The sequence below is a fragment of the Schistocerca americana genome, chromosome 3, assembly GCF_021461395.2.
Source record: "Schistocerca americana isolate TAMUIC-IGC-003095 chromosome 3, iqSchAmer2.1, whole genome shotgun sequence".
In the NCBI taxonomy this organism is placed as follows: domain Eukaryota; kingdom Metazoa; phylum Arthropoda; class Insecta; order Orthoptera; family Acrididae; genus Schistocerca; species Schistocerca americana.
The window spans coordinates 243,725,452-243,749,787 of record NC_060121.1 but is presented as its reverse complement, the minus strand read 5'-3'; the positions used below and the strand labels follow the sequence as shown (position 1 = coordinate 243,749,787).

At 37.2% G+C, this 24,336-nt stretch overlaps 1 protein-coding gene across 3 annotated transcripts in view; it reads left to right on the top strand.

The window, feature by feature from the left end:
* LOC124605408 (dynactin subunit 1) overlaps window positions 1-10,956 on the top strand; it is a 166,903-nt gene extending 155,947 nt beyond the window's left edge. For all 3 annotated transcript variants that reach the window (XM_047137057.1, XM_047137059.1, XM_047137056.1), the window contains one exon: window positions 9,725-10,956. In XM_047137057.1, the coding sequence (XP_046993013.1) occupies window positions 9,725-9,883 (159 nt within the window). In that variant the 3' untranslated portion in view covers window positions 9,884-10,956. The remainder of the gene's footprint in view (window positions 1-9,724) is intronic.
* Window positions 10,957-24,336: the final 13,380 nt, after the last annotated feature.

The following is a 24,336-nucleotide window of genomic DNA, read 5'->3' as shown; positions in this document are numbered from 1 at the left end:
TTGAGCCCAGAAAATTGCTTTCAGTAACTGATAATCAATAAAGTCTCACTGTGGCTATGGGAGTGTGCATTTGGGTGTCTGTGTAGTTGTGTGTGTACTTTCTCTAGAAAAAGAAAAATAACCCAAAATTTAGTATGAATAGTGTTTCCTGTTGTGTGTTTCTATACTCCAATCACAAGTTGACTATAGGTAAGTGCTTGTCTCTCCATTATTATACTCTTACTAAACACTCTGGACTAGAATGGTTGAACTGCACTTTCTGTTGGAGAAGTTAAGGAAGCAACTATTCTTGCTACAGGGATCATATTTATGTGAAAGGCCTGCTTTCATCCAGGATGTCCTATTGATTCTTTAACAAAGTTATTGTTAATATGTGTAATCTTGGTTGTCAGAGCTTCTGCTGCATTTCTCTTGGCCTTGACACTGATGGGACATCTATCTGCAGCATTCATGTTTCCAGTTATGTTAGTGGTTCATTCTTTTCTATTAGGACTCCGCAAGTGAAAGGCACCTGCATGGTACCACTATTGTGGTTGACATTGGACCCAACATCTTGCTGCATCAATAACCTCCCCTTATTCATGTACTGCTTCCCGCAGAGTGCATCCTTCATTGGACCAAACAGATGGAAGTTGGAAGGTGTGAGACCTGGACTGTAGTGTGAATAAGGAGCTTTGTGAGTTCATCTCAGATGACCATACTTATGTGAGGCTCTACATTGTCATGGGGAAGGAGAAGCTCGTTTGCATTTTTGTGGCAACATTGCAGGAATGGCAACTGTGCGCAGCTGACCAGCATGCAGGAGATCAGATGGGTTTGCACAACTTTGTTGTGACAATGACAGATGCCTCACCCTTGACTCACTGTGCTTTTGTTCACTGCCAGGTCTTCATAGACATTTTCAAGCACCTATGATGCTCTGGTTTTCTGCCAAAAGAAACTCAAATGACAGCTCTCTGCTTGGAACACATCTTCACTACAGATGCCATTTCAAAGGCTATCAGAACTTCATGAAACTGTAGGGCTGAATCCACAATGCCCCACAACAGGTTCTACATTTTTTAACTGAAATTGGCCAAAAAAAGTGTTGCATTACATATTGAACACCCCTCTTAACATACTACATTCTTCTGCTTCTAAGAAATGATGCCAAAAGCTTCAGGACAACATATGTGGAGAAGTTTTGATTCTCTGGTGGATGCTTAACCTTTTTATGGTATGCTGAATGAATATTTGATGTACCTACTTTTAACTCAAATTTGATTCAGAATTTATCTACCTTACCAGCCATGTATTGTGTAAATCTCCATCTGGATGTAGTGGGAAAGAGCTATCAATCACTTATGATTACTTATCCCAGCTTGTAAAGCAAGGAACAATTTTCAGTCAACCATTCAAGAAATTCTGACACTAAATCAGATTTATCTGTTATTGACCTACATCACCTGATATCAAAGTGCAAAAAATTTCATAGTTTGTCGGAGTCTTGGAGAGGGAAAAAATCATACAAAACTGCATTGAATGCATCTAGTTCAGAAAGATAAGCACTGAAAACTGTTCATCTAATACGGGCATTTACGGCTAATATTTGTGTTACTGCTGGTACTTGTTTTATGGCATTGGCCCATGATCAAAGGTATAATTCTCCACCTAACATTTCATCTTTCAGTGCTGGAAACCTCGTCAGAGGCTTTAATGACACAGAAAGCAGCTGGTGTCTTAAACAGTATCAACAAGCCAAACCACGCAAAACAAGTACCAGCAGTAATATAAATATTAGCCGTAAATGCCAGCATTAGATGAACAGTTTTCAGTGCTTATCTTTCTGAACTAGATGCATTCAATGCAGTTTTGTATGATTTTTTTTTCCCTCTCCAAGACTCAGGCAAACTATGAAATTTTTTGCAACAGTAGGTTTGTGACGTCATCAGACCGCTGCCTAAGATTGCTGAGTCGCACCAATGGATGTTTTGGAGCTTGTAGCAGGAGAGAAGTAAAACAAACTTCGCCAACTCTTCCCCATGATGAGCTCCGTAATATACGTCAGCGTGACTCTGCGATCTTAGGCATTGGTGTGATGAAGTCATGTACTGACGGTTGCATGGACGTGTATAAATAATTCAGGTTGCTGATCTTGTTTCAGATTGTAACTTGGAGTCACTAAAGTCTCTGCAGTGTCTCCAGCTTTGGAATGTGAAATGTTAGGCATACAATTATGCCTTGGCCCACAGTCTAAAGCCCCTAAAACAAATATCAACAGTAACTCGGAACTGTTGTTTCAAAGTTGTCAGTGTGCTTCTGCCTCTTTGCACAGCATTAATTAGCATTGCATCATCCACAGACAGTGCTACGAATATTTGTGTTTCTCTTTACAGATAGCGTTGATGGTCCTGTCTTGTGTGAAACATTTTGCTTGTGTAGTCATCCATCTCCCTTCAAGATATGATCTGAAATTTCCCATTATTTCATGTATTTTTCAAATTGTGAATGTCTCACATAAAATGAAGAAGATAACCCACACCTGCCTCTTCCTCTATATCGAATGTCATCTGTTTGTGAATGAAATACTAGTTTTGATAGAAGAGTTTATCCTGTGGGGGTAACCTCATTAATTAACATAACTTTTACTTGATTCAGCAATGTCGGGAATAAGAGTATAATCATCACCTCTTATTTCTTCTTGTCTTTGTTTCAGTGCCTTTGGACTCATGCTCTGAAACTTGCTGCAGATATTCTAAATATTCTATCACTTCCTGATCTGATAACTTAAGTCATTTTCAATATTTGTTTCACGACTTATACCCAACCAATCTTTTTAGGTCTAGTAAGGCTTCAGCATACTCTCCAACATTTTCACAATCGGGTGCAGCTCATTTGCCATTTCTTAGGTGACATAGATGCATAAAGAAACATTGAGCAGTCAAAATGACCACTGCTTTGTGCTAGGTGTGCAGTGAGAAATAATGTGGTGGTGGTGGTGGTGGTCTTCAGTGCAGACTGGTTTGATGCAGCTCTCCGTGCTACTCTATCCTGTGCAGGCCTCTTCATCTCTGAGTAACAACTGCAACCTACATCCTTCTGAATCTGTGTAACTGTATTCATCTCTTCGTCGCCCTCTGATTTTTTACCGCCCATGCTTCCCTCCAGTTCCCTTGATGCCTCAGAATGTGTACTGCCAACCAATCCCTTCTTCTAGTCAGGTTTTACCATAAATTTCTCGTCTCCCCAATTCTTTTCAGTACCTCCTCATTAGTTATGTGATCTACCCATCTAATCTTCAGCATTCTTCTGTAGCACCACGTCTGAAAAGCTTCCATTCTCTTCTATGTTTCACTTCCATACATGGCTACACTCCATACAAACACTTTCAGAGAGTACTTCCTGACACTTAAATCTATTTCTTCGGAAATGATTTTTGTGCCATTGTCAGTCTACGTTTTATATTCTTCCTACTTCAACCATCATCAGCTATTTTACTTCCCAAATAACAAAACTCATCTACTACTTTAAGTGTCTCATTTCCTAATCTGATTCCCTCAGTCACCTGATTTAATTCAACTTCATTCCTTTATCCTCTTTTTGCTTTGCTCGTGTTAGTCTTATAGCCTCCATTAAAAATACTGGCCATTCTGTTCAACTGTTCTTCAGAGTCCTTTGCTCTATCTGATTGAATTACAGTGTTGTCGGCAAACCTCAAAGCTCTTATTTCTTCTCCCTGGACTTTAATTGCTATTTAATATATTTTGTGTGGGATCTAAAATTTTAAAACCTCTCTCACACCTGCCTGATTTAGCTTCACTGATCAGGATAATAAAAACATGCGTATGTTAAGGGAATTTTCATTCACAAGGCAGGCTTATCACATTCACACAGTTCAATACTGTTCTATCCTGATTAAATTGAGCTTAACTTAAATTCCATAAGGCAGTGAAGCCATTTCGAAGTCTCGGTGCGACGAAAATTGTCAGTTGATCTCCTGAAAACATTTGTAATAATTATTAACTTTCGGTGATCACATGGGGAAGACTGGAGATCTGCTGGTAAGACCATGTTAGCCTATTTATTTGAAGTAAATGGATATCTTGAGCATACAAAACGGCAGGTTCATCCAGTGTAAATCAGACGTTCCCCACTGATCCCGTACAACACAGCGTAGTAAGCAGACACTGTCAATAATAATCAGTTAAATAATACGCGAACACACTTACTTTAGTTTAGTTCATGTATTAAATTCCTTCTCATACAGAATCTCATCAAGATGGCGACTAGCTCAACAGTACATACATATACATCCTTCTTTCACGACTAATCGGCAAGAAGTCCCCTATTCTTTTTCCTAAGAAAAAACATAGATAGCAGAGAAGCTATTTCATGGAATAAATGAATGCTCCAAGGAATAATTGGGCTTGAAACTACTTTGCATTGATAATCGGTAAGATAGGAAGAGATATTTCGAGATATGTACTGAGTTATATAATTTATAAAATTTCTGAAAATATCGTGGAGAGACCGCTGCAAGAGACATTACAGCTACTCCAAATTTTTGTTTTGTTTCCTTTGCTGCTTGCTCAGTATACAGATTGAATAACATAGGCTACAACCCTGTCTCAGTCCCTTCTCAACCACTGCTTCCCTTTCATGCCCCCTCAATTCTTATAACTGCCATCTGGTTTCTGTACAAATTGTAAATAGCCTTTTATTCTCTGTATTTTACCTCTGCCACCTTTAGGATTTGAGAGAGTGTTCCAGTCAACAATGTTAAAAGGAAATAGAAGCCACAAAATTCAAAAGTTTTATAAAAAAAATATAGTTCTAGACATATAAAATTTTTTAAATGGTCACTTCTACTGTGTCTGTCATTAAAGTGATGAAGGAAAATCTAAAACGTCTTGATCTGCCGAGATACGTGCTGTCTTAACCTCCTGCATTACAGTAGTGTCAGACAGGTGGCACCATCCACTGTCTTTCAACTTGGACATAATTTCTGTAAGATTTTTCACCATTTTTACTTACGAAGAACAAATGTAACAGTAGTGGATCTAGAACTATCATGAATATGAATATTAAAATAAGACAATGAATTGTGAAATATTACGGTTTGGCTTGCCGAGTTGTATTCATTTCATCTGTATCTCCTGGCTCAGATTACACTTTACACTGGTTTAACTTGACATTGAACAAACTGCGATCAGTGAATTTTCATGTCTTTGTTGCATGGAAGAATGAGACTACACATTCTGGATATATCAATATCACAATATTTCAGGTCAACAGAAGTTTACAGTACCTATACTATGTATTCTATTCGCTCATCATAGATGACTTTCAGCTTTATGTGCCTAAATATTTGTTACAGTACTCAAACCTATATTCTTGATAACTCATATTTAACTATTTTTTTTGGCTGAACTGTTCGAATATTCACAAAATTATAAAACTACAAAACACTTCGTCATTGTCAGTTTATGTACAATCCCAGTAGTAAGACTGTGCAAATTTTTAGAATAAGAACCATTACTTCTGTAAAAAGTACTCTGCGTGAAAATTGCTGAAAACGTTTCAGAATCTATTAAATCACTGTAACGTCATAGTAATTTGTATTTTTATGCATGCCATTGTAAAACAAATTAACTTTGTGTACTTACGTGTCATAGCATCAGTGAATTTGTAGTGTATTATCTAGTGCAAAGCTTTGTAACATATCAATACCTTTGTCATATCTAAATCTGTAAATTACAAAAAAATGTTTATAATTATTTCGTAAAAGGCATGTAATTGGCATTGAGAAAATACATATATTATTGTGAATACATTTAATGTAATTGGCTGAAGCATACTTTTGCTGTGAGAAGCTTATGTCAGCCTGATATATACAACATTCTATGAATGTATGAAAAAGTTTTATAAAATCACTGTGTTGTGTATTTTAGTTACTGTTGATTCTTTGTATTGAAAATGCTGAACAACCTTCAGGAAAAGTTTTAAAAAATATGGACTCCCATCAACTGCTTTACACCTGCTGACAATTTCAGCTTGAACTTGAGCTGGAATAGGCTGAAAACAATGTATTGGCACTCTGCCTAAAATAATATATGCAGCACAATGATTTTATAAGACTTTTTCATATACTCACAAGAGTTAAAAGATGTAAATCAGATGGGCATTGGTTTCTCTTCACTCAAGAGTGCCGTGACATGGCTTCAGCTACATGCCGTGAATAGATTTGCAATAATGTGTAGCACATCCTCTCATTATATGTTTTTTTTGTGAAATGAGATTAAAAATTTTGTTAGCAGTTTAGGAAATATTCATTTACTGATGTGTTGCAAAGGTTTGCACTAGGTAATAACAGTAGAAAGTAAAGTTAATTTTGTTAATAATGACATCTATAAAAAGAGTTAATATAACTTTACAGTTAATTAACATGATAATATGTTTTAGTAATTTTACGCAGAGCACTTTTTACAGAACTTGATACTGTGTTTTTTTTTATTTTTTTACCAACTAATATGAAATGTCTTGCAGTTGTGTCATTTCATGAATATTTTAACATTTTCACTGAAAAATAGTTCAATAAGAGTTATCAAGATTGGTAGTACTGTAACAAATACCTATGTTTATGAAGGAGAGTCTTCTACTATCAGCAAATACAATATGATATGGGGGTGATAAACTTCAGTTAACACAAAATGATCATGATATACATGTATTCGGAATGTCCCGTCCTGCCATGCCACATGGTGTACTAGTGACAAGTGACTGCTGTAAGTGGTGCAGTTTCTAAGAACTGTCAAGACCTGGTTATATCACGTGTATGGAGGTATTTATTATGCTCCCATCCACTAGTAGGTAATCAACAGACAGTGCTTTGTTGACGGCATGGAGTTTAGTCTTCCACTATATACAAATGGCAACTTCTAAGTAGCCATAAAAACGTGTCAGTTCTGACCCTGTTAAAACCTGTGTAGTATAGACTTTTAAATAATTTTCTTGAAAGGGGAACACTGGACTATACTAAATTTTTTTCCCTTTCCCTGAAAGCTGGTGGGACTGGGGTTGCGTGACACCAGGTATGGATGCCCTTGTCAGTGAATAGGTTGAAGTATATAAGCATTTTATGGCACATTCTGTGTTTCTGCAAGCTGCTTGAATATTTTCATAAAGTTACTGAATGAGTTATCTCATTTTTATTATTCTGACAGAAACTAATACTCCTGATTATACTTGGGTGACGTAAGGAGAGACCTTTTTAAAAAAAAAAAAAACCTCCGTTTATATCCATTTCAGCACTGACAGTTACACACAGCGAATAAGCATTTGATCACATCCCAGATGAATTCGATCAGGTTCAGATCTGGTGAAGTGGGAGGCCAGCACATCAACTGGAACTCGTCACTGTGTTTCTTGAACCACACCGCCACACTCCTGGTCGTGTGACATTGTGCATTATCTTGTTGAAAAACATGTTATTGCCATCAGGAAACATGATTGTCGTGAAGGGGTATACATGACCTGCAGGCAGTGTACGATATTCGTTGGTCATCATTGTGCCTTGCACGAGCTACACTGGACCCATGGATGCCAAGGTGAATGTTGCCCAGAATATAATGGAAGACGCCACCAGCTTGTCTCCATCCCCCAGTACGTGTACCAAGGATTTGTTCCCCTGGAAGGCCATGGATTCGCACCTTCCCATCTGCATGATGAAGATGGTATCAGGATTCATCAGACCATGCAACACTCTGCCACTGTGCCAACATCCAGTGCTGACGGTCACATGCCCATATCAGTTGTAGTTGTCGATGTCATGGCATTAACATTGGCACATACATGGGTTGACAGCTGCTGAGGCCCGTTGTTGGGAGTGTTCGGTGCACCATGTGTTCGTATGATGTTAGTTTGGCCACAGTTTGCTGACTAAACTGTTTTACCTGTCCGCTCAGCCTATGATATTTGTCATCGTTAATGAGGGGTGTCCACCCAACCCCATGTCGTCTGGATGTGGTTTTGCCTTGGTTTCGCCACATGTTGAAGACACTACCACAGCACTCCTTCAACACCCGACAGTTTGTACAGTTTCTGAAATGCTCACACCAAGCTTCTGGGCCATCACAATCTACCCTCGTTTAAACTTGGATAGATCGTGGGTCTTCCCCATTCTACATGTGGACAGCAAGCTGTGTGTGTGTGTGTGTGTGTGTGTGTGTGTGTGTGTGTGTGTGTGTGTGTTGTGAGAGAGAGAGAGGGAGAGGGAGAGGGAGACTAGCAGTCATTCCTCGCCCGGTGAGGCTGCTACCTCCTGGACGGTTTTTATGTCAATAGGTCGGTGGTCCTAATGTTTGGCTGATCAGTGCACATTTGGCCGCTAGAGAGCATCTGGTAGCCTTGCTGTTGTGTTTTGGTTGAGATTGTTGTCACTAAATATTGTCTTTACTGTGTGCAGCTTTGAATACTTGAAAACAAAATGCACACTTTTAGACTATCTCCTATACTGTTGTTTAGGCAGTGCTTTCAAAAAAGTAATACTATAGTGATCCTGAATTTGACATTGAATTTAGCAGCTCACAAAGTGCAGAGGAATGTGATGTTGCCTCTTTAGAGACTGAAAGTACCAACAGTTCATCATTTGAGCGACCAGTGTTCGCCAGTGGTACGAGATAAGTACATACTGTGCTCCAGCCAGATCCTCCAAGATGTATGTTCAAAGGAAACCGTTGTGAAATACATGTTAGACTTCATAGCTACACAGAAACTAAAAAATGACTTTCAGTTCCAAGATATTTAAGCCAAAGATGGTGCAGGAGTATACGCAGGATTTTATTGTTGGTGATCTTAAAAATTTTTGTAACTCATAATTTTGAGCTTTAAAAGCTACCTTTATATGTCTATATGAAATGTCATTAATTGCAGGAAATTAATTGATAAAAAATTTTTTTGGAACATGATTTGGAAAAAAAATTGTTAAGGAGGTTAACTGTAAGTGTGGTAGTTTATTTTATATTCATAAGCATAATGCATAAATTTGATAACTTTGTTACTTCAGTTGGCTTCTTTGAGAGCCCTGGAGTTCTTACTCTCACATTCAGGTGTATTTGTTCTTTATATTTATTGCCAATATTATAGTCAGTTTCAGATGCCATGCAAAGTAGGTGTAACCTGCTAGAAGCAGAGAGCAGTGTAGACTGTAAATATGATTATAATAAAGTAGTGGTTTCAGATGAACTGTTATATACCTAGCAAAAATACACACATTATTTTTGCATTAATTTTGCATCATTGCCCACTGTTAAAAGTGGGGTTTTAATGCGTTCTTCTTTCTCACAATCATGGAGAGATGAATGGGAAAATTCTTGTAAAGTGGAAATAAATGAAAAATTTCTTATTTCATAAACTGTTTGAGTGCCTGAATTATGAGCCTATAAATTAATGTTGTTACTATAAGGTATAATGTACACGGTAAAATTAGCATCCAAACTTTCCAAGTAGGGTAACTGTGGTCCATCCAGTCAGTACAGTGATGTGATTGTGAAGACTATGATGGTTGTTAAATAATGGCCAAATAATATCTCTCTTTTTTTGCTTGTCAAGCATCAGCTTTTTCAGTAAATAAGGAAGGTTATTTACATTATTTACAACCATTATAACACTTATAGTACAAATAAAAGCTTTTTCTGTTCAACTCATTGTTGTCACTATGTAACTATCTTTTAATTTTTTTCCTTAGGCTCTCGAGGAGACGCAGCCAGTAGTAATTGGAAAACTGAAACTACCCAGAGACAAACAGCTTGATAAAGATGTCCCAGATAAGATCTCACTTTTCTTAAGTGATGATCAATTGAAGCTTCTGCACAAGAAGTTGCTAATTCCATTAGGTGTTTGTTAGCGCAATAAGCAAAAAGTACTTACATGGAAGTAAACTGAGCTTTATTGCTTTCTGTAAATAAGATTTTTAAATTGATTGTGGCCTCTATCAATTTAATAACTTAACTTATTTATTTAAAATAGCATTTATTGCAAAAGTTCAACAAGTGGAAGCATAAAGTATGAAACTTTATTGAAAATAGATTAATCTACTAAAGTGAGTTGTGACAAGGATACCAGAAAACTCAAGAGTACTGCATTTCAGTAGTAGAATGAGAGAACATGTTGCGGGAAGTTGGCAGGTGGAAAGGTTGTAGTGGGAGAAAAGGTCAGCTAGAATACATATTTAACACTGTTGCCTGTGGTACAGTATCTTTCTACTTTGTGTTTCAATGACTACAATTTTTTCTTCTCTTCGTGAAACTGTTCAGAATGGTTTAAAAAAAAATATGAAGTCCAGAAAGCAATAACAACACTATGAGGAGGACAGATTGCTGCTCACCATATGGAGAAGCTATTGAGTCGCATATGGACATAATGAAAATCCTGTTAATATTTAAGCTTTTGGAGTGAGAAGTCCTCCTTCTGAAAAAGGACACAGACATACGGCCACAACTCACACACACATGGCCACTGTCTCCGGGCACAAGTGCCAAGGGTGTGTGTGTGTGTGTGTGTGTGTGTGTGTGTGTGTGTGTGTGTGTGTGTCCTATTTTGAAAGAATGACTTTTTTGTTTGAAAGCTTAGATACTTAGCAGTCTCTTTCATTGTGCCTGTCTGTGAGTGAATGACTCCTCTATATGGTGAGTAGTAATCTGTCCTTTACGTATTGTTGTTCTGAGTGGTTTCATTTACTTAACTCCTTATATTCCTATTTTTCATTGTGAAAACTCAGGACTGTGTAAACTGTATTTTTAACTGTAGGTTTTTAACATTATTTGGATGTGACACATTAATTTTTGTCTGTTGTTTTTATAAGTGAAATCAAATGTTTGAAGATTATGTAGTAGTGTACAAAGAATTAATTGGAGATATTTTCATTCAGGGCTGAGGATGGGAAGAGAATTTCAGGAATTGATTCCACTTAGCAATTAATTTTATTACATCTTTTATTTGCTTACTATGCTACATATTTTGTGAAGATCATTACCTCTGCTCGTAACTGAAGTCTTTCACAGGCAGAAAAATTAGTAAAATATTTTTACAAATTTGTATTACTTGTTGTTTAATTGAACTGCAGACTATGAATATTTATGGTTTCAGAATTTAAGAACGTAATACCTAATCTTCTGTGTCAAAATCTATATATGAATATTTTTAAAGATGTCTTTATAAAATAGTGTTTTTCACCAAGGGAAGCACATTGGAGGAAAACTGCAAAAAAACACATTGATCAACAGAAGTGTAAATATTTTAAACTGTTTTCCACTTTTATAGAGAAATTTTGAGAAGTGAAATATGTCAGTATTGAGCAATATTAATGTTTCACATTTAATCAAACAATGGAAAATCCAGGATGGATTTCACATTTAATGTATATTTCAATAGTTGACTTGATTTTTCAGGAGGGGGGGTATCTGTCTTTGACTCATTGAGAAATTAATTTATTTGGTTTGTTTTCGTCAGACATGAAGTACTTCTGGTTCCTCATGAAAAACAGAGGTCAAACTATGAAGAATTTTGTGTGTGATCATAACTAGAAACTTAGAATTTCTAAACAGTTGCATTTAAGATGCAACAGGTGATATTATTTTTATTATTATTAATTACTCTGTTCAAGTACATATTTGTGTATAAATCAGATACCTGTTTCATGCTAAAAACTGATAAATCATGAAGGAAAGACTAGTGAAATAAATAAAGAACTGAATGCAAATTGGTAAATAGGTTTCATAATTTTTTTTCTGGTGTAGAACAATCTCTACAGTGCAAGTATAGAATTTGGTATTTGTCAACACTAGATTTTTGTGAAATGCATGTAAGAGGAGAAGTAGCATTTTTGGGTACTTATGTTAATGCCAGTAGAAAGAAAATTGTAAATGATATTTGAGCAACATTGGTGGTACACAGTTGTTTGCAGACCACCATCAATATACTATAGCTCACAGTAAGTTTTTGCTTAGAAATGTGATATTTGGTGCTTCAGAGGGTAATACAAAGTAGGACCAGTCAGTCAGTATTCTTACTTGTTCTCTTTTCTCTCATATTTTCATTTTGTCACACTGCTCATATTGTATCTCAAATAATTCCAGAATGGAATGCAATTCTTGCAGGTGGAGGTGAGCTTCTGCAATGTTCACCACATTTTTACACACAATAATATTGACAACTTGATGCATGGGATAAATAAGATAGCTATTTGTAACAGTCTTTTGCAGGAAACAGGCCACATAATTTTACATGTAGTTTCCTTGGTTGTGGAAGTTACTTGATGGGCACTGTGTGACAGTGATAAATTGGAACTTGGGCAACTGGTCACATGAGTGCTCTATGAGTAACGTAGGAGGCTCACTGAAACTGTACCAACAAGAATCAGTTGACTAGATTTCATAATTATACAAAACACTGATTGTTTAAGGTATAGGTTGTACAGAAAAGAAAACTCTACTGGTATGTGATAACATGTGTTTCTGTTATATTTTTATATTCTGCAGTATTGCTTGTATAATAGAAGATTTTATATAAAAAATGTGGTTGGTAACAGAGAATTTATTTAGAACTTTTGTGCCGACCACTAACATTTAAAGCTTCCTCTTATAATATTTTGATTATTCCCAGCTTTGGGAAAACTGGTTATTTATTGAACAATAATTCACCTCTCTCTTCAGTCATATGGAACTGATAGAGCTGTTGTAAATTCTGTAAAATAAGAAAAGGTGCCTCAGACTGTTAGATGTATACATGTGCTTATATGATTTTTCCCACAGTATTAATACAGTCAAATAAATATATGCGTGACTAATGATTGTTTATTATTAAATGGATATCATGACAATTGTATAAAAAGCTTTAAGCTGTAGTCAAATAATAAAACAAATATTTTGCAACACAATTTTATCATTATATAATCAGCACACTACACTCACACCCCTCAGCAGTTCATTGCTGCACTTAGTTTCTGCATATCATTGTTAAGATAGCAAAATCTTGTAACTCAAAAATTGTGAGTTTTGAGTTATATGTGTGCACATGTTAAAAAGCATGTCCCACATAAGATGTAAAACCTCCATATCTCAATACAGGTGTGCTTAGTTCTTGTACAGAAAAGTGTCACAACCTTGTAGCATTCAAATCTTAAGGAGTAAAATCTAGTATCTCAAAAGAATGTTTCCGTTTGGAAATTAACTGCACTTTTTCATTGTTGTGCTTTTGAAAAAGATTGTATGGCATTATTGGCTGGGAGATCCCATTGAGGTTGTTTGGCTGCCTGGTGAAAACCTTTCTGTTTGACTGTGTGACATGCATAGAGTTTTGCAATGTAACAATTATTTAGTTTTTTTGGTGACATAGGTAACACTCTTTGTGTAATTTAACTGTGGAATAGTGTAGGCATTTATATCCAACAAGTTATTAAGTGTTTTAGAGATTAGTTAATGTGTGGAGAAGATTAAAAACACTATCCAAAAAATGGTAAGTACACAAAAATGAAGTATGTTATTTTCAGTAAGAGAACAATCAAGTGTAGGCCTATTGTAAATCAAAATTCACCAACAAAAGTAAGCTTAGCTTAGATTCCATTTGTGGTATTGTTTCTGCAACAAAGCTTAACTTCAGTTTTGCAGACACTAGCGTACCTGTGTATGAAGACAGCATGATACTACTATAGGACTATGGTCTTGGTTGCAGATTTGTGGACCTGCGTTTTCAGGTGGGGAGATATAGAACTCACCTTGGTAGGTCATCGGCCCAGCTACTCAGGTAGCAGAGTATTTCCTGGGGTACACATTGGGTTTTTTAGGCCAGGTGGTAGTTTGAAGTGCACTGATGAACACTCGACAGTTCATACACAGTTAGGGGAACGAGAATGCTTTAAGAGTAAGAACACTTCAACTGACAAAATTTTATCAGTAAATTGTCGAAGTATTCGTAACAAAGTTCCCAAATTTACTGCTCTCCAGGAAAGTTCTGACAGTCAGATTATTTTTGGAAGTGAGAGCTGGCTAAAACACAAAGTAGAAAGCTTTGAAATGTTTAGCGAGTTATGGAATGTTTATCAGAAACACAGTTAGATGCCATTGGAGGGAGTGTGTTCATTACAGTTTTGTCTATTGAGGTTGAGACTGTGTGTCAGTGAAGTTGTCTGGTCACATATGACAGATCTAGATCAAACCATGTTAATTTTTGGATGTTTTCACTGACTGCCTGATTCCACTGTGACAGTACTAAAGTCATTTAAAGTAAGTTTGCAGTCAGTATTGCATAAACACACAGATAAAAATAAAATGTTGTGTGACTAGGGCCTCCCGTCAGATAACTGTTCGCCTGGTGCAAGTCTTTCGATTTGATGCCGCTTCAGGGACTTGCACGTTGATGGGGATGATGATGATGATGGGGATGATGATGATGATGGGGATGATGATGATGATGATGATGATGGGGATGATGATGATGATGATGGGGATGATGATGATGATGATGGGGATGATGATGATGATGATGATGGGGATGATGATGATGATGATGATTAGGACAACACAACACCCAGTCCCTGACCAGAGAAAATCGCCGACCCAGCCGGGAATCGAACCTGGGCCCTTAGTAGTGACATTCTGTCGCGCTGGCCACTCAGCTACCGGGGGCGGACGATACCCAGGTGATGCAATACTACTTACTTCAATCTACTGAATACAGACTGGGATGTTTATGGATTCATTGCAGGAGCTACAGACAGAAAGTCTTGTGAAGTTGTTTTGAACACATTTTATGAAAACTGTCTTGAGCAGGTAGTTTCACAGCCCACACTCAATGAAAGTATCTCAAACTTTGTAGCTTCAAACATTGAATAGTGATCATGGTATCATAGTGGCTGTGGTTATGAAAGTTAATAATCAGTCAAGATGGGTAGGAGTGTATTTACAGCAAAGACCAGATAAGCAGTCGTCAGCATCTCACTTAGACAATGAATTGCAATCACTTAGTTGCATTGTGATGGACATGTAGAAATTTTGGGCAAAATTTAAACAGGTTGAAAGTCATGCTGTGGACAATTATGTACCAAGCAAGTGGACTAAGGCTGGATAAGTACCATTGTGGTTTAGCAATGAAATCTGGAAAATGCTGAGGAAGGAAAGGCAGTTGCACTCTAATTTCATAGCAATGACAGGCAAAAGCTACTAGAGATTAGTGCGCCTGTGACAATATCCCTGTGCGAAGCATAAAATAACTACCACTGTCATACCTTGGCAAAGAACCTGAGAAAATTCTGGTCCTATGAAAATACTGCATCAAACCAGTCTCTGGACTGAAGACCACAACAACAACATGTAAAACCGCTAAGTGGGTCTATAGCTTCTGTCCACGCACTTGTTGACCAGTATGGTGTAGCAGTTGAAGATATCAAAATGAAAGGTGAAGATTTAAATTTTGTGTTTGAGAAAATTTTCATGCAGATGAATTGTACAAACATGCTGTCATTTGACCATTGCACAGAGTCCCATATGGATGACATAGTAATAAGTGTCCCTGGCATAGAGAAACAAGTGAAAGAGTTGAAAATAAATAAGTCACCAGGTCTGAATAGGGGCCCAGTACAAAGTCCCAAATGACTGGAAAAAAGTGCATGTGACTCTTGTATATAAGAAAGGTAAAACAACAGACTTGCTAATGTACAGAACAAAATCCCTACCATTGGTTTGCTGCAAAATTCTGTAACATATTCTGAGTTTAAACATAATAAATTTCCTAGAGACCAAAAAGTTTATGTTCACAAATCTGGCAGAAAGCATCGCTCATGTGAAACTCAGCTTGTCCTGTTCTCACATGATATATTGCGAATTGTATGTGAAGGGCAACAGGCAGATTCCATATTTCTAGATTGCTGGAAAGCGTTTGACATGTTACCCCAATGTAGACTGGTAACATTGCGAGTTCCCAGATACGAGTGTGGCTCAAAGACTTCTTTAATTAACAGAAACCAGTATGTTGTCCTCGTCGGCAAGTGTTCATTGGAGACAGGGTAACAACAGGATGGCTCCAGGAAAGTGTGATAGGACCATTGCTGTTTCCTGTATACATATATGATCTGGCAGAAAAGGTGGGCAGCAACATGCAGTTCTTTGCTGTTGATGCTGTCATGCATGGGAAGAAGTTGCAGATGATTTACTGCAGGATGGTACAAGATGAATTGGACAAAACTTCTTGTTGTCATGAATGGTGGCTGGCTATAAATGTAGAAAAATAAAAGTTAATGAGGATGAGTAGCAAAAACAAACTTGTAATGTTCAGAATGGAACAGTCACACCATTTAAATATCTGAGTATAACATTACAAAGCGATATGAAATGGAATGAGCATATAAGGATTCTCATAGGGAAGGCGAATGGTAGACTTTGGTTTCTTGGGAGAATTTTAGGAAAGTTACGAATGTACTACAGCACAGAAATATGAAGAGACAGAAGTAGGTGATCCAAAACCAACAAGAAAACAGGGGAAGGGAAGAAATACATAAGAAACTAGAAAATAGAAAAAATGAAAATTTACAGTCAGCTGCAGCTGTTGAAAATAAAGTGGTATTAAATAATCAGAATCAAAGGAAAAGGCAAGCTGTACAAGTAAACATCTCGAATAATGTTGGGGAGCCAGAACCTATGAATGAAGAGAACTAAATAACAAGCTAAGAAAGGTACGGCAGATCCTTCCATATGGAAAAGAAATGGAGCCAAATTTTCTAGAATGAAAGGCAAAGAATATAACAATACTGTGGGTATGAGAAGAGGAGAACAAATTGAAGTATAAAGAGAACCTAGGAAAGTGGGTCCACAATGCTCCCTGAAATTCTGTTGCAAATCAAGGAACAGGAGAATTTGTTCATCAGTATCTGAGAAGAACTATAGACAAATAAGAATTAGGAACAGAAAATGTATGCTGTTACTCTAGTTCACTGGAAAGGGGAGGGGGAGGGGGGAAGTAGGAGAATCGAGGAAAAAATGTAGTCTTTAGTACAATTTAAAAGTACAATCCGTGTGTTACACATGTGTAAAGACATTTCCTTTCAACTTTAGGCGACTGGTTAAACAGCAGTTGGATTAAACAGAGTGAAGAGGCCAATAATATTTCAAAGCAGGAAGCGAATGGAGAGAAGAAAGTAATGAACTGCGAGAAAATGTTCATGAAATGTTTAGATCAAACTCCCAAGTTTCCATCCCATTTTTGCCAAGCATCTGCTTCCAAGCTTTAGTCCAAACCAAATTTTTCACAATTTAATAGACTGTACAGTTTTTTAAAAACCGACTGCATTAGCCATAATACTGAACAAATAGCTGGAAAAGACTCACATGTAAAAGAAGTAAGAGTGTAACATTGCTTTAGTCTGTCCAAAGAAAGACAAATGTGACTTTGATGGTGCCCCAATGCAGTCGTAAGGATTATAAAAATATCTGTACACTGGACCAGTTGCAATTTCTGCAGAAAAAAAAGAATATGATTTACTGCCTGTAAAATCAGTTATTCCAAGAGATTATCATCCTTTTTATGGAGTTTTCTTTATAAAGAATGTCAAACAAATTACAGAAGAACACAGAACTCTTTATGACTCTTATTTTTGTGTGAAAAGGCTTTAAATTCAAGTTAAATTCGTTTGTGTATTTGTATGCTCCGTTCTGTTAGCACCATTGAAAATTTTGTGAATGCTAAAACCACAAAACTGTGGACCAAAGACGCCATGCAAGCTTCTGAATGGTGTGCGCTATTTTAGCATGGGACGGGCTTGTTTATGATCTGCTACTTGGAGATCATTCGCAGCCATTAATGAACATCATCTTCCCAAACAATGATAGAATTTTTGTGGATGACAATGCACCATGTCAAATTATGCAGTGGCAACTGATGCAGGAAAAGTATTGTTTATTTACCGTGGGTATGCAAGAAGTGCAGTTAGTGACTGCAACCTAGGCCAGTTTTCCTCATTTTAAACAGATTCTGGAACGTTACAATTTCACTATTTAGTGATATATTTTTTGGTGAGAAGGAAAAGGAGATCTAGGTGCGAATGTGTTTGCATCTTTCATTACAGATTTTTTAGACAAATAAGATTGTGACAAAAGTAGAACCTTGTATTTTATTAATGTAATAATTAACATAAAATTTGAAGATAATGTGCAGCAGATACTGTTACTTTAGATTATGAGTCAACATATCTTCACAGTAATATGACTTGTTGTTGTTGTGGTCTTCAGTCCTGAGACTGGTTTGATGCAGCTCTCCATGCTACTCTATCCTGTGCAAGCTTCTTCATCTCCCAGTACCTACTACAACCTACATCCTTCTGAATCTGCTTAGTGTATTCATCTCTTGGTCTCCCTCTACAATTTTTACCCTCCACGCTGCCCCTCAATGCTAAATTTGTGATCCCTTGATGCCTCAAAACATGTCCTACCAACCGATCCCTTCTTCTAGTCAAGATGTGCCACAAACTTCTCTTCTCCCCAATCCTATTCAATACCTCCTCATTAGTTACGTGATCTACCCACCTTATCTTCAGCATTCTTCTGTAGCACCACATTTCGAAAGCTTCTATTCTCTTCTTGTCCAAACTAGTTATCGTCCATGTTTCACTTCCATACATGGCTACACTCCATACAAATACTTTCAGAAACGACTTCCTGACACTTAAATCTACACTCGATGCTAACAAATTTCTCTTCTTCAGAAACGATTTCCTTGCCATTGCCAGTCTACATTTTATATCCTCTCTACTTCGACCATCATCAGTTATTTTGCTCCCCAAATAGCAAAACTCCTTTACTACTTTAAGTGTCTCATTTCCTAATCTAATTCCCTCAGCATCCCCCGATTTAATTTGACTACATTCCATTATCCTCGTTTTGCTTTTGTTGATGTGACTTGTAACAAGTAAAAATTGTATGTATCAAAGTTTTTTTTAGTTCTGTGAGAAAAAAAGGTATACAAGGTGCTGCTATCCTAATGAAGATATCCCCCACCCCCTCTTCCCAAGACTGCTTTACTTAATGCTGGTGAACTTCAAAAGGTTATTCAAGTCTGTGCATAAAAGCAGAAGAAACGCACTCCTATGCACGGAGTGAGGTAAATCTTTGTTATCGGTGTAAGGTACTACATGCTGTTAGTTTTCAGCTATTGTGAACAGGTTTTGACCACACAAAGATTTAAGAGTCCATTTTGAAAAAGGACATATTAAGCCCTTAATATTGCAGTAGTAGTAGTAGTAGTAGTAGTAGTAGTAGTGAATTACTATTACAGGTTTTTAAAGGTGGCTTTAACGGATGTCTTTAGTGTCTTAATAAACTAAGGTGTGGTTTAGAAGGTTCAAGACTTGAATAGCAACCAAATTACATGTGACACAAAAAATATTAATGCATGGTGTGTAATTAAACTAATGTGACATTTCAAGTGTGTTCAGTTAATGGGTTATTTGCTTGTTCCATGGATCTGAATTACAATTTCTAGAGCTTTGATGTAGAACGAGACTTTTATTTTAGAGTTGTAATATACTTAATCAGTGAAAAATACAACAATATGCTGATCATTTGCATCAGTTAAATATATTCCAAATGGTGATTCATATTTTATATTCACTCTATGCAACACACACATTGCACATTCAGAAAGTTTTTTGTGGAACAGAAAGAGAAAAAAATTGGAATATTGCCATAGGTGTCAGCATTTTCAACTTCAAATGGAGAGAAACAATATTTTGTGTTCTGTTTGTTCCATACTTTACTTAAAGTTGCCTTCAACACAAAGGTTGGTTTGAACACTAGAGAGCTTTACTAGGCTTGGTCCTATTGGAGGTTGTATGTACTTTTGCCTTCCTCACTGTTTTGACCTGACTGAATTTAAGATCGTCACACAGAAATCAGAATTTTGTATATTTTTATATATTTATGCCGCGTGAAGTTCAGAACTCCAATTCAGAGCTCTTGAAGCAGTTTCATCAAACTAAAAACATTCTGAGAAAATTAACTTTGTAGTTTTCCACACATTTTTAATACACTAAAATAAGTGTGACTTTGTGGTAGATGATCACCTTCTACACGAGTTGCCCAAGTTCGATTTCCATCCATGGTAAATTTTTAAATGAAGGTGCATGTTGAATGGGCATTTCCATGGATGGTAAAACATAAAAATGAAAACAATTGATCTTTGTTAATAATCTTTTAAGATCAGTGAAATCAAATTTATATTTCCAATGAAAACTGGATTTTTGTGTGCAATATTTAATCATAAATAAGAGGTCGAGCATTTTTCTTAAAAATGACAACTTAGTATGTGTTAATTAGCACATATTTAATGAATTTTAAATTTAAATGATGTAACTTTTGTTCCCATGAGGGGCCACACAACATCGCGTCTCGGTGTCTCTTGCATTTATTAGGTGGACTGTGTACATTCCTTTAAATGAAATACATGAATAGAAAAATATGAAAAAAGAAACCAAATGGAGACTCAAATCAGCAGTCCTTTGGTTACAAATTTACAGCCACGGATTTCCTACTCCCTCTCCCACCTGTATTTTCCATTTCATGGAAATGTATGTAGAATAGGCACCTTTGTTTAAGAAATTTTCACCCAAGAATCAAATCCAGGCTCCCAACATTGCAGGCGAGCATTTTTCCACAGATCCACACTGCCTGTCCAAAAAATAGAACATGCTTTAGAGTATTAAAGATCCTGATAAACTTAAGTGATTTTCCTCAAGAACTTTTGAAAGCTACAGTGATATGCTTCAGTAGAGTGACACATACACACACATCATATTGCCAAGGGGGCTCCTTGGCCAGTCCTGAGGGAACCTACAGCTTAACATGGACTCTGAATCATTAAGAAACTTGGTATTTGTTTTCCTTCATATTATAAAACCATTGACAAAAGGCAAAAGATGCGACAAGTGACAGATCCATAAACCAACACAGGTCTGGCCTATACTGCAAGATTTGGTATGTAGGATATCCACAACTGAGAGACATGAAAAATTAATTTGGAGGGACCCACTTCAGTTGTATTAATACTTATTCAAACCTTGAATGCTTTCAAGATTTTAAAATCTCATCTTCAGGTATACAAAATTATTCTGAAGGGATGCAAATCCTTTGATAATTTAGTTGAAATGCAACTTTCCCTCTCAGGAGGATATGAGGACATTAAATGTATGGAGGTGTGCTGAAGGCAGTTTGGTATTCAAATTTAGTCTCTGGGCCCTACTGCACTACAGTGAAGTATTGAAAGATGAGTGGCACAAAGTCCCAGAAGACAATTTTGGAGTCACGATAATACTTTCCTTTGAAAAACTTTCAGCAGTGTACAGTTGTAAAGTTATTTTGCTTTAATTAGGTTTAATGGGTTCAATATAAATGATTTTGTTATTAATGTAAATCTGATCTGTGATGTAAATAAATATAAAGTAATTTTTGGAAATTTGTGCTAAGTTCCTATGGGACCAAACTGCTAAGGTCATCGGTCCCTAGGCTTACACACTACTTAACCTAACTTATGCTAATGACCCCCCCCCCCCCCACACACACACACACACGTGTCTGAGGGAGGACTCGAACCTACAACGGGGATAGCCATGCTATAAAGTAATTGCTAGATAGATTTTCACCATAATACAGCAAGCCAAAAAAATAGCAACACACAGTGCGTTAAAAATAATCCCTCAGAAACGAATACAGTACCAAACTCTGCAGTAAATAATTTCAAAATCGGTAGAAAATAACTCTGAATTTGGCTACAAAATACTCATTTTTCCTTCTCCCTATCAATGGTTTTTTTAGCTTCTCATAAAATGGTACACATGGCATTTGTAAGAAGACTAACAGATCCTTCTCTGCCACCCCTCTCTCTCTCTTATGAAACATTCACAGGGAACTGAAAGTCCATTAAAACAAATTGGTAAATCAGTTGGGCTCATTGGCACACGGGATATGGGAGACCTCTCCAGCTCCTGGATCTGTGAGCATAGTAGCTTCAATGACAGTACTTTGCATAGTTTTAATCTGCAAACAGATAGTATTACTAAATTTCACATGGTTCAGATTCCACTGTAGTACTCTAATCGTCTGTTGATAAGCCAAAAATACAACTTTCCAGTTTTCTATTAAAACTGAATGCGGGGAATAAAACAAAACAGCAAAGTTGTGTATACAATTTTTCATTTTAAAAAAAGAAAGAATATATATCGGAGAAAGAATTTGTCTAATGGTTTATGCCCTACTATCACAGTTAAAACTGACTGTGAGAAAGAAAATGGAAACACACAGCAGAGCATACATTTATCTGTCTCACAGTTGATTTTAAGAAAAAACGTCTGCATTGTGTAACCTACTTTCATCTGAATGTTAACTTTAGATTTTTACACAGTAATCTAATAAACACGTTAAGAACTCTCCAAGATTTTTACTAACAACATTTCTGCTTTATATGCAAGGTGTTACAGAACTATTTGTTCAAATTAATACAGGAGGTAGAGAACACCAAAACAAATATATCTCAGTAAGGAACATTGGATCTCCGTAGTCATCTTGTAATGCTGGGGAACATTTCGTTAGTGGTTCCGACATAGCTATTATTGGTGTCACTGACTGACAATGTGTACTGACTTTCAAAACTGCTCTGTGTACAGATGGTTGGCTCGGAGGTCTTCTTGGAAATGCACTGATTCATTACAAGCATCACCGCCCTGTGACAACAATGGCGACTTCCTTGTAAACACACCGATTCAGTCACAATCGTTACTGCCTTGTGACAGCAACAGTGAACATGGAGCAGTTTACTTAGTTTAGTTATGCTGAAATGGCTTACATGCACCTGTCATGCGGTTCTGTGAACGGAAATGGACAAAGTGCAGTGACAGAGTATCTACAGAGCTTTTCCAACCAACAGGTTTCACAACACCCAACATTCAGATTTGTGTGTTGTCTGCTATGTGAAATGGGCACTTACCTTGCAAGTATGTGTGTTGTAGGTCAGAATCAAACAGTGTGGACTCCTGAAATGAAAGACAACATTCTGTGAGACTTTGAAGGCACTCCATTTACAAGCACAAAAACTTCTTCATTTGCATCTTCAGGCCATTGCAGACAGATGCCCTGCACCCCTTATTTCAGGCCAAGGTCCTGTACACCAACCCTTCTTTTTTTCCTGTGAAGGTTGTTTTTAATACCCACAATTCACATGTTTGGGCACATGTTAATCCACAAGATATTCAACCTCATGCTCATGAACAGCAGTTTGGTGTAGTCCTGCATGCTCAGTGATAGACTGCTTGAACCATACATGATTCCATTCTGCCTCAACGGACAGATTTATCACATCTTTGTCGAAAGTGTGGCCAGAACTGATGGAGAATGTATCCCTGAATGTTAGACAAAGGATGTACGGGTACTTGCAGCACAATGGGGCACCAGCCCATTTCAGCATTGCTGTGAAGAATGATTGTGAGCCACCTGAAGTAATTGATTGATCAGCCTAGATGGCCCTGTGGCCTGGTTATAAAGGTCACCTGACTTAACGTGTATGGATTTCTACCTGTAAGGGAATATGAAGCAGGTGGTTTATGAAACTGTTGTGGAAACGCAAGAAGACCTCGTTACTAGAATTGCTGTTGCTGTTGGTACCATTGAGAACGTGCCAGGAATCTTCGAATGGACATGACAGTTCTACATCTACATCTACATCCATACTCCGCAAGCCACCTGACGGTGCGTGGCCGAGGGTACCCTGAGTACCTCTATCGGTTCTCCCTTCTATTCCAGTCTCGTATTGTTCGTGGAAAGAAGGATTGTCGGTATGCTTCTGTGTAGGCTCTAATCTCTCTGATTTTATCCTCACGGTCTCTTCGCGAGATATACGTAGGAGGGAGCAATATACTGCTTGACTCTTCAGTGAAGGTATGTTCTCGAAACTTTAACAAAAGCCCGTACCGAGCTACTGAGCGTCTCTCCTGCAGAGTCTTCCACTGGAGTTTATCTATCATCTCCGTAACGCTTTCGCGATTACTAAATGATCCTGTAACGAAGCGCGCTGCTCTCCGTTGGATCTTCTCTATCTCTTCTATCAACCCTATCTGGTACGGATCCCACACTGCTGAGCAGTATTCAAGCAGTGGGCGAACAAGCGTACTGTAACCTACTTCCTTTGTTTTCGGATTGCATTTCCTTAGGATTCTTCCAATGAATCTCAGTCTGGCATCTGCTTTACCGACGATCAACTTTATAGGTCATTCCATTTTAAATCACTCCTAATGCGTACTCCCAGATAATTTATGGAATTAACTGCTTC